At 66.3% G+C, this 11,892-nt stretch overlaps 3 protein-coding genes across 4 annotated transcripts; 1 reads left to right on the forward strand and 2 right to left on the reverse strand.

Moving 5' to 3' along the window:
• Positions 1–1,119: 1,119 nt before the first annotated feature.
• On the reverse strand, positions 1,120–5,298 carry ACP4 (acid phosphatase 4). 2 transcript variants are annotated; one of them, XM_051990302.1, is made up of 11 exons: positions 4,841–5,298; positions 4,663–4,761; positions 4,511–4,597; positions 3,962–4,099; positions 3,491–3,589; positions 2,605–2,700; positions 2,393–2,525; positions 2,241–2,323; positions 1,964–2,094; positions 1,396–1,574; positions 1,120–1,313 (listed from the first exon to the last, which is right to left on the reverse strand). In XM_051990302.1, exons 1-11 carry the CDS (start codon positions 5,294–5,296, stop codon positions 1,198–1,200), a joined length of 1,617 nt encoding a protein of 538 aa, XP_051846262.1. In that variant the 5' UTR covers positions 5,297–5,298; the 3' UTR covers positions 1,120–1,197. The 2 variants fall into 2 exon arrangements, with proteins under 2 accessions (XP_051846262.1, XP_051846263.1); XM_051990303.1 differs by lacking the exons at positions 1,120–1,313; positions 1,964–2,094; positions 2,241–2,323 and having other exon boundaries at positions 1,435–1,574; positions 4,511–5,296.
• LOC127557682 (uncharacterized) lies at positions 5,298–7,659 on the reverse strand. Its single transcript, XM_051990989.1, has 3 exons — positions 7,330–7,659; positions 6,822–6,864; positions 5,298–6,085 (listed from the first exon to the last, which is right to left on the reverse strand). Exons 1-3 carry the CDS (start codon positions 7,657–7,659, stop codon positions 5,310–5,312), a joined length of 1,149 nt encoding a protein of 382 aa, XP_051846949.1. The 3' UTR covers positions 5,298–5,309.
• A 312-nt stretch (positions 7,660–7,971) lies between these two features.
• On the forward strand, positions 7,972–11,786 carry NR1H2 (nuclear receptor subfamily 1 group H member 2). Its single transcript, XM_051990309.1, has 8 exons — positions 7,972–8,328; positions 9,211–9,348; positions 9,463–9,744; positions 9,818–10,071; positions 10,164–10,343; positions 10,444–10,543; positions 10,936–11,144; positions 11,230–11,786. The coding sequence occupies exons 2-8, from the start codon at positions 9,264–9,266 to the stop codon at positions 11,374–11,376; spliced, it is 1,257 nt and encodes a 418-aa protein (XP_051846269.1). The 5' UTR covers positions 7,972–8,328; positions 9,211–9,263; the 3' UTR covers positions 11,377–11,786.
• The last annotated feature ends 106 nt before the right edge of the window (positions 11,787–11,892 follow it).

Consider the following 11,892-nt stretch of genomic DNA (forward strand, 5'->3'; position numbering starts at 1 on the left):
CGGAGGAGAGGCTGGAAAGTGGGGGCTCAGGCTGGCGGCCCCCTCGGGCCGGAGGAGAGGCTGGAAAGTGGGGGCTCAGGCTGGCGGCCCCCTCGGGCCGAAGGAGAGGCTGGAAAGGGGGAGCTCAGGCCGCGAAAGCTTGTATTTCAGAGCGGGTGGCTTTTGCACTGCAGGGGGCCGACCCGAGGCTGGACCAGAGGGGATACCTACAATTAGCATCCCCTTCGAGTCTCCTGACAGCCCCAATTCCATCTGAGAGGACTGAGGCAAACAGGGTCGCACAGCTCCTCGAGCTGCCCGACTCCAGGCCCCGCGCGGGGAGGATGGCGGAGGGACACGTCAAAAGGAAAAATCTATCCTGGGTGCGAGTGCCGACGAAGGCCCGCCCCTGCGCTGTCACTCATCACCCGGGATCACGCCTCGTACGGCCAATCAGGCCCCTCCCTTAATCTTTTTCTGCGCAGGCGCATATCATGGGAGCCACCGTGGGCTAACAAACTCTGCGGCGAGGCCCGAGAAGCCCCTCCCCACCCCCTACAAAAGAGCCATCGCGCGCGTGCGCGCAGGCCGCGCGCTCGTTTCCTAGGGAGCCCACGTGGCCGCGCGCTTCCGCAGCCTGGGCTAGGACCCTGGAGCTGCAGGGCCACTTGAGGGAAGCCCAGGCAGAACGGCCACGCGCTCCCTGCCCCCCCTCTGGCCTCCCTTTTCCTACCAGGGAAAGGGGGTGGGAGACCCTCTGGGGGGTCAGGGTCTTTCTTGGAAGGCACTGGGCCGTTGCTGACCTTTCCCAGGACTCAGTTTCCCCAAACGGACACGCGGTTTTCCTGGGCTCAGGAGGGTCCTCAGCCCTGGGGGGCTCACTGGAGATTTCTCCTGCCCACAGCTCCTCCCCAGCACCTAGTTGGCCCCTGGCAGGGGGACCGACCGGGGCCACCACTTTGTGTTCTCTGACTGTTGTGGGCGTGAGGCTGCGTGCAGGGGGGTGGGGCTCAGATTGAGGGGCACCTCCCATCAAGCGCTTCATTAAAGCTCTCATTAGGAGGGCGCACCCCGAGCCCCCAAAAGGAAGAGCCGAGGGGGTCCCCGAGGCAGGGCCCCCAAACACACACGGACACCCCCTTCCCAGACTTCATCAGGTTTATGCTTGGAGCCGAGGCCGGCCCGCACGAGCCCTCCAGCCGGGCGTCTCCGCCCCTCTCAGACGGGGCCTTCCCGCGGTCCCGTAGAGCCCCGGCTCCACAGGAGAGCCCCGAGCCCCAAGCTCAGGATGCCCAGGATGCCCACGGCTCCGGCCAGCAGGGGCACGGCGACACCTGCAGGAGAAGGGGAAGGAGGCGGGTGAGCCCGAGCCGGCCCGTCCCCCTCCCCCCAGCCCTTGGCCCGCCGCGGGCTCACCTGGAGGGGTAGCGTCCTCGGCCGGGGGGCGGCAGGGCGGTCCCCCGGGGGGCGGGCGGACCGGGGCGGTGAGCCGGCGGAAACGCCCCAGCGGGCACGGAGAGGGGCAGCCCAGGAGTTCCAGGGTCAGGGGGGGCCGGGAAGAATCGTTCCGGTAGAAAAGAGAGACGGTGACGTTCCTGGGGACAGAGGGCGGGTGAGGGGGCACCTGGGGGAAGGGAGGCTGCTCCACCCGCTCCGGGTCTGAGCTTAGCCAGACGGGTGCTCCGGGGCAGGGTCTGCCTCAGACCCCGGCCCGGCCTCCCTGCTGCCTCCCACCAGAGCACGGGACTCCCCAAGAGGGAGGTCTGCAGGAGGGGATGGTACCCAGTGGGCACGGGAGGCACTGGGGCACAGAAGGTACCCAGTGGGCACGGGAGGCATTGGGGCACAGAAGGTACCCAGTGGGCACGGGAGGCACCGGGGGGCACAGAAAGTACTCAGCGGGCACGGGAGGCACCGGGGCACAGGAAGATTTCAGGGGGCCCAGGAGGCGCTCAGCACAGCCTCGGGCTCCCTTCTTGCCTACCCCTCCTCCTCCTCCTGTTCCAGCTGACCCAGATGTTTCCAGAATTCAAACCCGAGGCAGGCAGCGTAGGGCGGATGGTGCCCATCGTACAGGCCCAGGGCGCCCAGGAGGGCCAGCAAGGTGCTGTCGTGCTGGGGGAGGGAGCCCAGCGCTCAGCGCCCCAGCCCGCAGCAGGCCCGGCCCCTCCCCCGCCCCCTCGGCCCCTCCCACTCCCTCCCGGCCCCCCCGCCCCCCACACACCCGGCTCCCGCTCCCGCACCCCTCCCCCCGCACTCACAGCCGAGTACATGACCATCCTGAGGGGGCCCCCGCGGGCCTGCGCCTGGGTAAAGTTGGTCAGAATGGCATCGAGCAGGACTCCTGGGGGCGGGCACGGCAGCCTGAGCTCCGCCCTCCCCTCCCGCCCCGCCCCGCCCCGCCCCCACTCACCTCCAGTGAGCCGGGCCTTCTCCTGCGCCCGCGGGGGGCCCACGTGGGCTCGGACGTCCAGGGCCGACACCTGGGCCAGAGAGCCCAGCACCTCGGGGGTGGCCCAGTCCGGGAGGGGGAGCCCGTGAGCTCGCTAGGGAAGAAGGCGGCAGGGGTGGGGAGGGGCGCCGGCTGGGGGCGCAGCAGGGGCAGGGGGAGGGGGGAGGACCTACCTGACAGGTCAGCGTGTCCAGCACTTTCCAGGCCCTGTGGAGGGGCCCCTCGGCCAGGGACAGGCCCGTGAGGTTCTCCAGATGCACCAGGAAGTCCTAGGGGAAGGAGCCCCCCGCTAGAGGAGCCCAAGCCCTCCCCAGGTTTCCCCCAGTGTCCCCCATGCTGCCTCCTCCCCCCAGGGCCCCCTCCCATGCTGCCCTCCTCCCCAGGGCTCCCCCCATGCTTCCCTCCTCCCCCCAGGGCCCCCTCCCATGCTGTCCTCCTCCCCCCAGGGCCCCCTCCCATGCTGCCCTCCTCCCCAGGGCTCCCTCCCATGCTGCCCTCCTCCCCCCAGGGCCCCCTCCCATGCTGCCCTCCTCCCCCAGGGCTCCCTCCCATGCTGCCCTCCCTCCCCCCAGGGCCCCCTCCCATGCTGCCCTCCTCCCCCAGGGCCCCCTCCCATGATGCCCTCCTCCTCCCCAGGGCCCCCTCCCATGCTGCCCTCCTCCCCCCAGAGCCCCCTCCCATGCTGCCCTCCTCCCCCCAGGGCCCCCTCCCATGCTGCCCTCCTCCCCCCAGGGCTCCCTCCCATGCTGCCCTCCTCCCCAGGGCCCCCTCCCATGATGCCCTCCTGCCCTCTTCCTCCCAGGGCCCCCTCCCATGCTGCCCTCCTCCCCCCAGAGCCCCCTCCCATGCTGCCCTCCTCCTCCCCCCAGGGCCCCCTCCCATGCTGCCCTCCTCCCCCCAGGGCTCCCTCCCATGCTGCCCTCCTCCTCCCCAGGGCCCCCCCATGCTTCCCTCCTCCCCCCAGGGCCCCTCCCATGCTGCCCTCCTCCCCAGGGCCCCTCCCATGCTGCCCTCCTCCCCCCAGGGCCCCCTCCCATGCTGCCCCCTTTCCCCCCTCACTCTCCAGCCCTCCAGGGCTGTCTGGTACTCTTCTCCTGCCACTGTCTCCTCCAAAAGCTTCTGGTACTGGGGACACCCCTGGGTCCGGAACTTGAGCAGCTGCAGGGGCACAGGAGGGAGCCTGGGAGCTGGGCAGGGCCGGCCAAGCAGGCCGCTTCCTGGAGCAGCACCGGCCCCTGCATCCCATGCAGCCTCCCCTCTGGACTAGCCTCCCTGGGGACCCAGGCCCCCTTCTCTCTCCCCCTCTTCCCCCCTTCCTCCCCCTCTCCTCCTCCCCCCTTCCTCCCTTTCCTCCTCCTCTTCTTCTTTCTCCCCCCTCCCTCTCCCCCCCCTTCGGGTCTCTCGGGTGCTAAGGCCGGGTCCACGCCCTCAGGACAGGACAGCCTGGGCCGCCAGCTTAGTGGACGCCTCAGTGAAGTGTGTCGGGCTGCTCCCCATCCCCCTGCCTCCTCCGCCAAGCTGGCCCCTGACCTTGTCTTCAGTGGCCGGGACGGTGTGCACGGGCACGGGCATCCAGCCGGGGCTGCGGGGAGACCGGGGGAAGAGCCCGGCCAGGTTGGCCTGGGCACTCTGCAGGGTGCGGTCGTAGTCGGTGCTCCGCACGTACAGCTGGGGGAGCCGGGGAAGGGGCGGTCGTGGGGGGCTGGGGCTGAGGCGGGGGAAGGGGCGGTCGTGGGGGGCTGGGGCTGAGGCGGGGGAAGGGGCGGTCGTGGGGGGCTGGGGCTGAGGCGGGGGAAGGGGCGGTCGTGGGGGGCTGGGGCTGAGGCGGGGGAAGGGGCGGTCGTGGGGGGCTGGGGCTGAGGCGGGGGAAGGGGTGGTCGTGGGGGGCTGGGGCTGAGGCGGGGGAAGGGGAGATCATGGGGGGCTGGGGCTGAGGCGGGGGAAGGGGCGGTCGTGGGGGGCTGGGGCTGAGGCGGGGGAAGGGGTGGTCATGGGGGCTGGGGCTGAGGCGGGGGAAGGGGAGATCATGGGGGGGCTGGGGCTGAGACGGGGGCTGGAGGGGCCAGATTCAAGCCTTACCTCTTCCCGACGATACTCCTGGCTCAGGAAGTCGCCATATCTGGCCCTGAGGAAGCGGCCGAGCTCCAGCTGCTGCTGCACACCCTCCTGAAGATGGGGGGTGGTTAGGGAGTATGGGGGGCACCCTCCCCCCAGATTCTCTGGTCCCTCACCTGGGTGAGCTGGCCCAGCCCGTGGGGCCACAGGGTCTTGTCCTGATGAGGGTCTGTGGGGTAGGAATCCAGGGGGGCACGGTCGCCATGGCGATAGACCTGGTGAAACGGGGAGGTCTGGGATCAAGGCCAGCTCGGCCGAGCCCCGGGGTGGGACGGAACTGGGCGCGGGCCTCACCACGGTCACGAAAAGCAACCGGCCCCTCGGGGGCTCGGGCCAGCTCCCCCCCAGCGGCAGCAGGATGGCCAGGAGCAGGAGGGGGCTCGGGTGCCGGGGACCCCCCATGGCCGCCCTTCTTGGCACCTGAGCACACGGATGGGAATGAGCCGCTCGCCCGCTCCGGCTCCCTCCCACCGCCTGCTGCCCGCCCCACCCAGTCATTACCTCCCCAGCGCCCCAACCCCTAATCATTGCCCACAGGCTCAAGTCCGGGCGGCTCCCGGAGGCAGGAGGCCGCCCCCAGACTGTCTCTGCAGCCGGCGAGAAACCCGACAGACCGACGGACGGACGGATGGACACGCCGGGGGCTGGGCGCAGAGCCGCAGGCAAACATACACACGGACAGATGGACAGGGGCAGGCAGAAAGACACTGATGGATCTGGAAGGAGAGAAAAACGGATGCAGGGGCACATGGACGGGGACAGATCATCTGCTAACATCCAGATGGACAGACAAATGGCAAGAGAGACAGACAGAAGGGCAGCCAGATGGACAGACAGATGAATGGGAAGACAGAAAGATGAATGGGCAGACAGATAGAAGGACAAGAGATGAATGGGAAGACAGATAGAAGGACAGACAGGTGAATGGGAAGATGGACAGAAAGACAGCAGATGAATGGGAAGATGGACTGAAGGGCAGGCAGGTGAATGGGCAGAGAGACAGAAGGACAGACAGATGAATGTGCAGACAGACAGGAGGACAGGCAGATGAATGGGTATACAGACAAAAGGACAGACAGGTGAATGAGCAGACAGACAGAAGGATAAGCAGATGGATAGACAGATGAATGGGAAGAGAGAAAGATGAATGGGCAGACAGACAGAAGGACAGGCAGGTGAACGGACAGATAAATGGGCAGACAGACAGAAGGACAGGCAGGTGGACAGACAGATGAATGGGAAGACAGAAGGACAGGAGATGAATGGGAAGATGGACTGAAGGGCAGACAGGTGAATGGGAAGAGGGACAGAAGGACAGACAGATGAATGAGCAGACAGACAGAAGGATAGGCAGATGGACAGACAGATGAATGGGCAGACAGACAAAAGGACAGACAGATGAATGGGCAGACAGACAGGAGGACAGGCAGATGAATGGGCAGACAGACAGGAGGACAGGCAGATGAATGAGCAGACAGACAGGAGGACAGGCAGGTGAATGGGTAGATAGAAGGATAGACAGATAAATGGGCAGACAGACAGAAGGACAGGCAGATGGACAGACAGATGAATGGGAAGACAGAAAGATGAATGGGCAGACAGGCAGAAGGACAGGCAGGTGAATGGGAAGAGGGACAGAAGGACAGGCGATGAATGGGAAGACAGACAGTAAGACAGGCAGATGAATGGGAAGAGGGACAGAAAGACAGAAAGATGAATGGGCACACAGATAGAAGGACAAGAGATGAATGGGAAGACAGATAGAAGGACAGACAGGTGAATGGGAAGATGGACAGAAAGACAGCAGATGAATGGGAAGATGGACTGAAGGGCAGGCAGGTGAATGGGCAGAGAGACAGAAGGACAGACAGATGAATGTGCAGACAGACAGGAGGACAGGCAGATGAATGGGTATACAGACAAAAGGACAGACAGGTGAATGAGCAGACAGACAGAAGGATAAGCAGATGGACAGACAGATGAATAGGAAGAGAGAAAGATGAATGGGCAGACAGACAGAAGAACAGGCAGGTGAATGGACAGATAAATGGGCAGACAGAAGGACAGGCAGATGGACAGAAAGATGAATGAGCAGACAGACAGAAGGACAGGAGATGAATGGGAAGATGGACTGAAGGGCAGACAGGTGAATGGGAAGAGGGACAGAAGGACAGACAGATGAATGAGCAGACAGACAGAAGGATAGGCAGATGGACAGACAGATGAATGGGCAGACAGAAAGAAGGACAGACAGATGAATGGGCAGACAGACAGGAGGACAGGCAGATGAATGAGCAGACAGACAGGAGGACAGGCAGGTGAATGGGTAGATAGAAGGATAGACAGATAAATGGGCAGACAGACAGAAGGACAGGCAGATGAATGGGAAGACAGAAAGATGAATGGGCAGATAGACAGAAGGACAGGAGATGAATGGGAAGACAGATAGAAGGACAGACAGATGAATGGGAAGAGGGACTGAAGAGCAGGAGATGAATGGGAAGAGGGACAGATGGACAGAAAGATGAAGGGGCAGACAGACAGAAGGACAGGCAGATGGACAGACAGATGAATGGGAAGAGGGACAGAAGGACAAGAGATGAATGGGAAGACGGACAGAAGGGCAGGCAGGTGAATGGGCAGACAGACAGGAGGACAGGCAGATGAATGAACAGATAGACAGGAGGACAGGCAGATGAATGAGCAGACAGACAGGAGGACAGGCAGGTGAATGGGTAGATAGAAGGATAGACAGATAAATGGGCAGACAGAAGGACAGGCAGATGGACAGACAGATGAATGGGAAGACAGAAAGATGAATGGGCAGACAGACAGAAGGACAGGAGATGAATGGGAAGAGGGACAGAAGGGCAGGCAGGTGAATGGGAAGAGGGACTGAAGGGCAGGAGATGAATGGGAAGAGGGACAGATGGACAGACAGATGAATGGGAAGACGGACAGAAGGGCAGGCAGGTGAATGGGAAGACAGACAGGACAGACAGATGAATGAGCAGACAGACAGGAGGACAGACAGATGAATGGGAACACGGCGTTCTGGGGGCACGTGCGGTTCCCGGTCCCTGCAGCCAGCGGACCCCCTGGGGCAGGAACATGACAAACTTAGGTGAAGGAATGAATGACGTGTGTGGAGACCACGGGGCGGCCACTTCAGAACCCGGCCCCCCAAGGGGTGCCCTGGGGTCAGCCCCGCTGAGTGGCCCCCCTGGGCTGAGGCCCTCCGGCTCAGATCCCGACACCGCGCTGTTTTTAGCCCCTCCCCCCGCCCCAATCAGCGCACGGATTCCCACGTGGCCGGCAGCGCTGGCACGCTTGCGCACGGGGAGGGCCGGGGCCCAGACTCTGTCTCCCGCAGGCCGGTTTGGGAACTGTGGCGAGCCGGGTCTCCCACTGACTCGGACGAGCGCCCACGAGGGATCTTCCGGGACGGTCAGGACCTTCTTCCGGGACGGTCAGGACCTTCTTCCGGGACGGTCAGGAGGAGGGGGGAAAATCACTCAGACTCCGCCCCGGCTGCTGGAGCCGCGTATCACGTGCACTCCGCCCCAGCCGGGCCGGAAGTGACGCAGACCTGGGGTTGCCGGAAGAAGTGGCGAAGTTACTTTTCGCGGGGCGAGCTTTGGGGGGCGGCTCGGAGGCGGCGGGCGCGGGCAGGAGGCAGAGGACAGAGGGAGCGAGGGAGACGGGCGACCTTTCCAGGGCAGCCGCGAAGAAGAACTTCCCTACCCGGCACCGGAGCCGTGGCGTGCGCAGCCATGAACCGGGTAAGGGGGGAGGGGCACGAAGGGGGGAGGGTCCAGGAGGAGTCAGTGCGGGGGGTGGCGGGGCCGGGACCCCAGCTGGGGGGGCAGGAAAGGGGAGTTGGAGCAGAGGGCGGGGTGGGGTCAGGGGGAGGGGCAGAACTGGGATCCGGAGAGGTGGGCGGGGGGTTCTTGGCTACAGGAGAGCAAATTCGAGGAAGTCTGGGCTTCCAAGGGGGGAAGGGGAAGGGAGAGGGGAGGGGGTGTAAAGGAGTGCAGCGGGGGCGGGGAGGGGGGGTTCAGGACTGGAGAAAGACCTGGGCGGGGCTGGGATCCATAAGGGTGGGGGTCCAAGCTGCTGAAGGGCCAGTTCAGGAGGGCGGGGCCCCGTGGAAGCTCCTGGATCAGGGGGAGGGTCAGAGGAAGGGGCAGATTTGGGATCAGGAAGGGGGCGGGTGCAGGCTGCAGGAGGGGCCAGGTCAGTGATCCGAGGTCCCCGTGGGGGATCAAGCCCTCTTTTTCCCCTCTGGGGCTCCCCCTCTTCCTCAAGGCTGGCCTGCGGTGACCCAGCATGGCTTCCCCCGGGATCCTTGGCACCCCCGTGGCCCCAGCCCCTGCCCATGGTGAGTGCTGTTCTCTGCCCCCAAGCCAGGCCCCGGTCCCTAGGGGTGACTGAGGGGGCGCCCTTCAACGTGGGAAGTGATTGTCAGCCCAGAGTCACCCGGAGTGTCAAAAGCAGGATTTGAACTCGGCTCTGGGGTGCTGGAGCCCCTCCTCCTGTGCCCCCTAGAGGAGCGGAGGGCCGCAGTTCTCGGCCTGCCCCCACCCTCCCTAGGCTGCGTCAGGGCTGGGGGGCGAGTCCCTGGGGGCGGGGCGGCAGCCCCCCCAGCCTCTCCCTCTCCCCAGGTGAAGATGACGGGGCCTCAAAGTGTATAAAGGAAGAGGGACCCGAGCCGGGGATGACGGGGACCGCGCCGCCCAGCACCGAGCCCGACGGCCCCATCCCCGCCGCGGCGGCCGGCGAGGGCTCCGCCTGCGGCCTGGGTAGGATCCGGGACCCCCGTCCGCGCAGCCGCCCCGGGCCCGTGGGCCCCTCCCCCCAGCCCGGGCCCCGGCTCCCGCCTCGGCGCTCACCCCCACCCCTCCCTGCCCCCACAGTGGAGGAGCCGGAGCCCGAGCGGAAGCGCAAGAAGGGCCCGGCGCCCAAGATGCTGGGCCACGAGCTGTGCCGCGTGTGCGGGGACAAGGCCTCGGGCTTCCACTACAACGTGCTCAGCTGCGAGGGCTGCAAAGGCTTCTTCCGGCGCAGCGTGGTGCGGGGCGGGGCCCGGCGCTACACCTGCCGCGGGGGCGGCGCCTGCCACATGAACGCCTTCATGCGCCGCAAGTGCCAGGAGTGCCGCCTGCGCAAGTGCCGCGAGGCCGGCATGCGGGAGCAGTGTGAGTGGGGGGCCGGGGGCCGGGGCCGGGCGCGGGCCGGGGCAAGTGCTCAGGCCCCGGCCTCTTCTCCCAGGCGTGCTGTCGGAGGAGCAGATCCGCAAGAAGAAGATCCAGAAGCATCAGCCCCCGGGCTCGGGGCCCGGCTCCGCGGCCGCCCCCGGCGCTCCCACCCCCGGGCCCGCGGGCTCCCCGGCCGCCTCCTCGGAGGCCCCCGCCGACGGCGGCAGCATCCAGCTGACGCCCGACCAGAAGCTCATGATCCAGCAGCTGGTGTCGGCCCAGCTGCAGTGTAACAAGCGCTCCTTCTCCGACCAGCCCAAGGTCACGGTAATGACCGCGCTGCCGTCCTGGGGGCGGGGCCAGGCCGGGGGCGGGGCCAGGCCCGGTCCGGCCCGCCTCACCACGCCTCTCCCCGCCAGCCCTGGCCCCTGGGGGCCGACCCCCAGTCGCGGGACGCCCGGCAGCAGCGCTTCGCCCACTTTACGGAGCTGGCCATCATCTCGGTGCAGGAGATCGTGGACTTCGCCAAGCAGGTGCCCGGCTTCCTGCAGCTGGGCCGCGAGGACCAGATCGCTCTGCTCAAGGCCTCTACCATTGAGGTTCGGCCAGGGCGCGGGCTCCTGACGGGGAGGGGGCGCTGGGGCTGCCGGAGGGCAGGCCCCCGAGGCTGCACTGCCGATGCCCCTGCTCTCCCCCCAGATCATGTTGCTGGAGACGGCGCGGCGCTACAACCACGAGACGGAGTGCATCACCTTCCTGAAGGATTTCACCTACAGCAAAGATGACTTCCACAGAGCCGGTGCGGGGGGGCTGGGGGGAGGGGAGAGCCATGGGTAAAGGGCGGGCCTCTGGCGAGTGCCCACTGTGTGCCAACCCCCATGAATGCCTACTGTGTGCAGTCCCCAGCAAGCGCCCTCTGTGCGCTGTCCCTGACGCGCCTTCCCCAGTGAATGCCTGCTGTGCGCCGTCCCCATTGAGCGCCCACTGTGTGCCAACCCCCATGAATGCCTACTGTGCGCAGTCCCCAGCAAGCGCCCTCTGTGCGCTGTCCCTGACGCGCCTTCCCCAGTGAGCACCCACTGTGCGCCATCCCTGGCAAGTCATCCCCAGCGAGTGCCTGGAAGGCTCCCGGGGGCTGCGCCCCCCCAGAATGGAGCCGGCCAGCAGGCCTGCCCTCTGCCCCTCCCCCAGGCCTGCAGGTCGAGTTCATCAACCCCATCTTCGAGTTCTCCAGGGCCATGCGGCGGCTGGGCCTGGACGACGCCGAGTACGCGCTGCTCATCGCCATCAACATCTTCTCCGCCGACCGGCCCAACGTGCAGGAGCCGGGCCGGGTGGAGGCCCTCCAGCAGCCCTACGTGGAGGCTCTGCTCTCCTACACCCGCATCAAGATGCCGCAGGTAGCGAGCTGCGCGGCGCCCCCACCCCCCGGCCCGGGCCGCGGAGGCCGGCCGCTAACGGCGCCTCCCTGCCCCTGTCCCCCAGGACCAGCTCCGGTTCCCGCGGATGCTGATGAAGCTGGTGAGCCTGCGGACGCTGAGCTCCGTGCACTCGGAGCAGGTGTTCGCCCTGCGCCTCCAAGACAAGAAGCTCCCCCCGCTGCTGTCGGAGATCTGGGACGTCCACGAGTGACCCGGAAGCGGCTCCCCCCGGGCCGGCCCCGGCGCTGCCCCTGCCCCTCCGCCCGGCCCGGCTCCACCGGCTCTCACGGGCTCCGGCCCCAAGGCCCACGGCGAGCTCCAAGGAGGGGCCTCGGTCACCGGGTGTTCCGAGGCCCTACTCCTGACATTGTCTTCCTGGGGAGGGGTGGGCGGGTCGTTAACCCTTGACCGTTGACCCCCGGCACTTACCTTTCCTGCCCTCCCCTGCTTACACAGCGCAATGCACCTTGAAGGGAAGGGGGTGACCCGACTCTGCCTGGGGTCCAGGGGGGCCCAGCCCTCGGGTCCTGTGGCCCCGAGGGAGATGAGAAGGCCCTTCCCCTCCACTCCTTTTATTTAATAAACAAACAAAGCAAAATCTTAATAAAAACCTCAAAGCCAGCGAAGCGAGTTCTGGTCAGTGCGTTCTGCCTCCCGGGCTGGGTAGAGCAGAGTGGGCCCGGGGAGGAAAGGAGCAGGACCAGCCCGCGGGCCTCTGTGTCTTTGG

This window comes from Antechinus flavipes, chromosome 3 (genome assembly GCF_016432865.1).
Source record: "Antechinus flavipes isolate AdamAnt ecotype Samford, QLD, Australia chromosome 3, AdamAnt_v2, whole genome shotgun sequence".
NCBI classification, from domain to species: domain Eukaryota; kingdom Metazoa; phylum Chordata; class Mammalia; order Dasyuromorphia; family Dasyuridae; genus Antechinus; species Antechinus flavipes.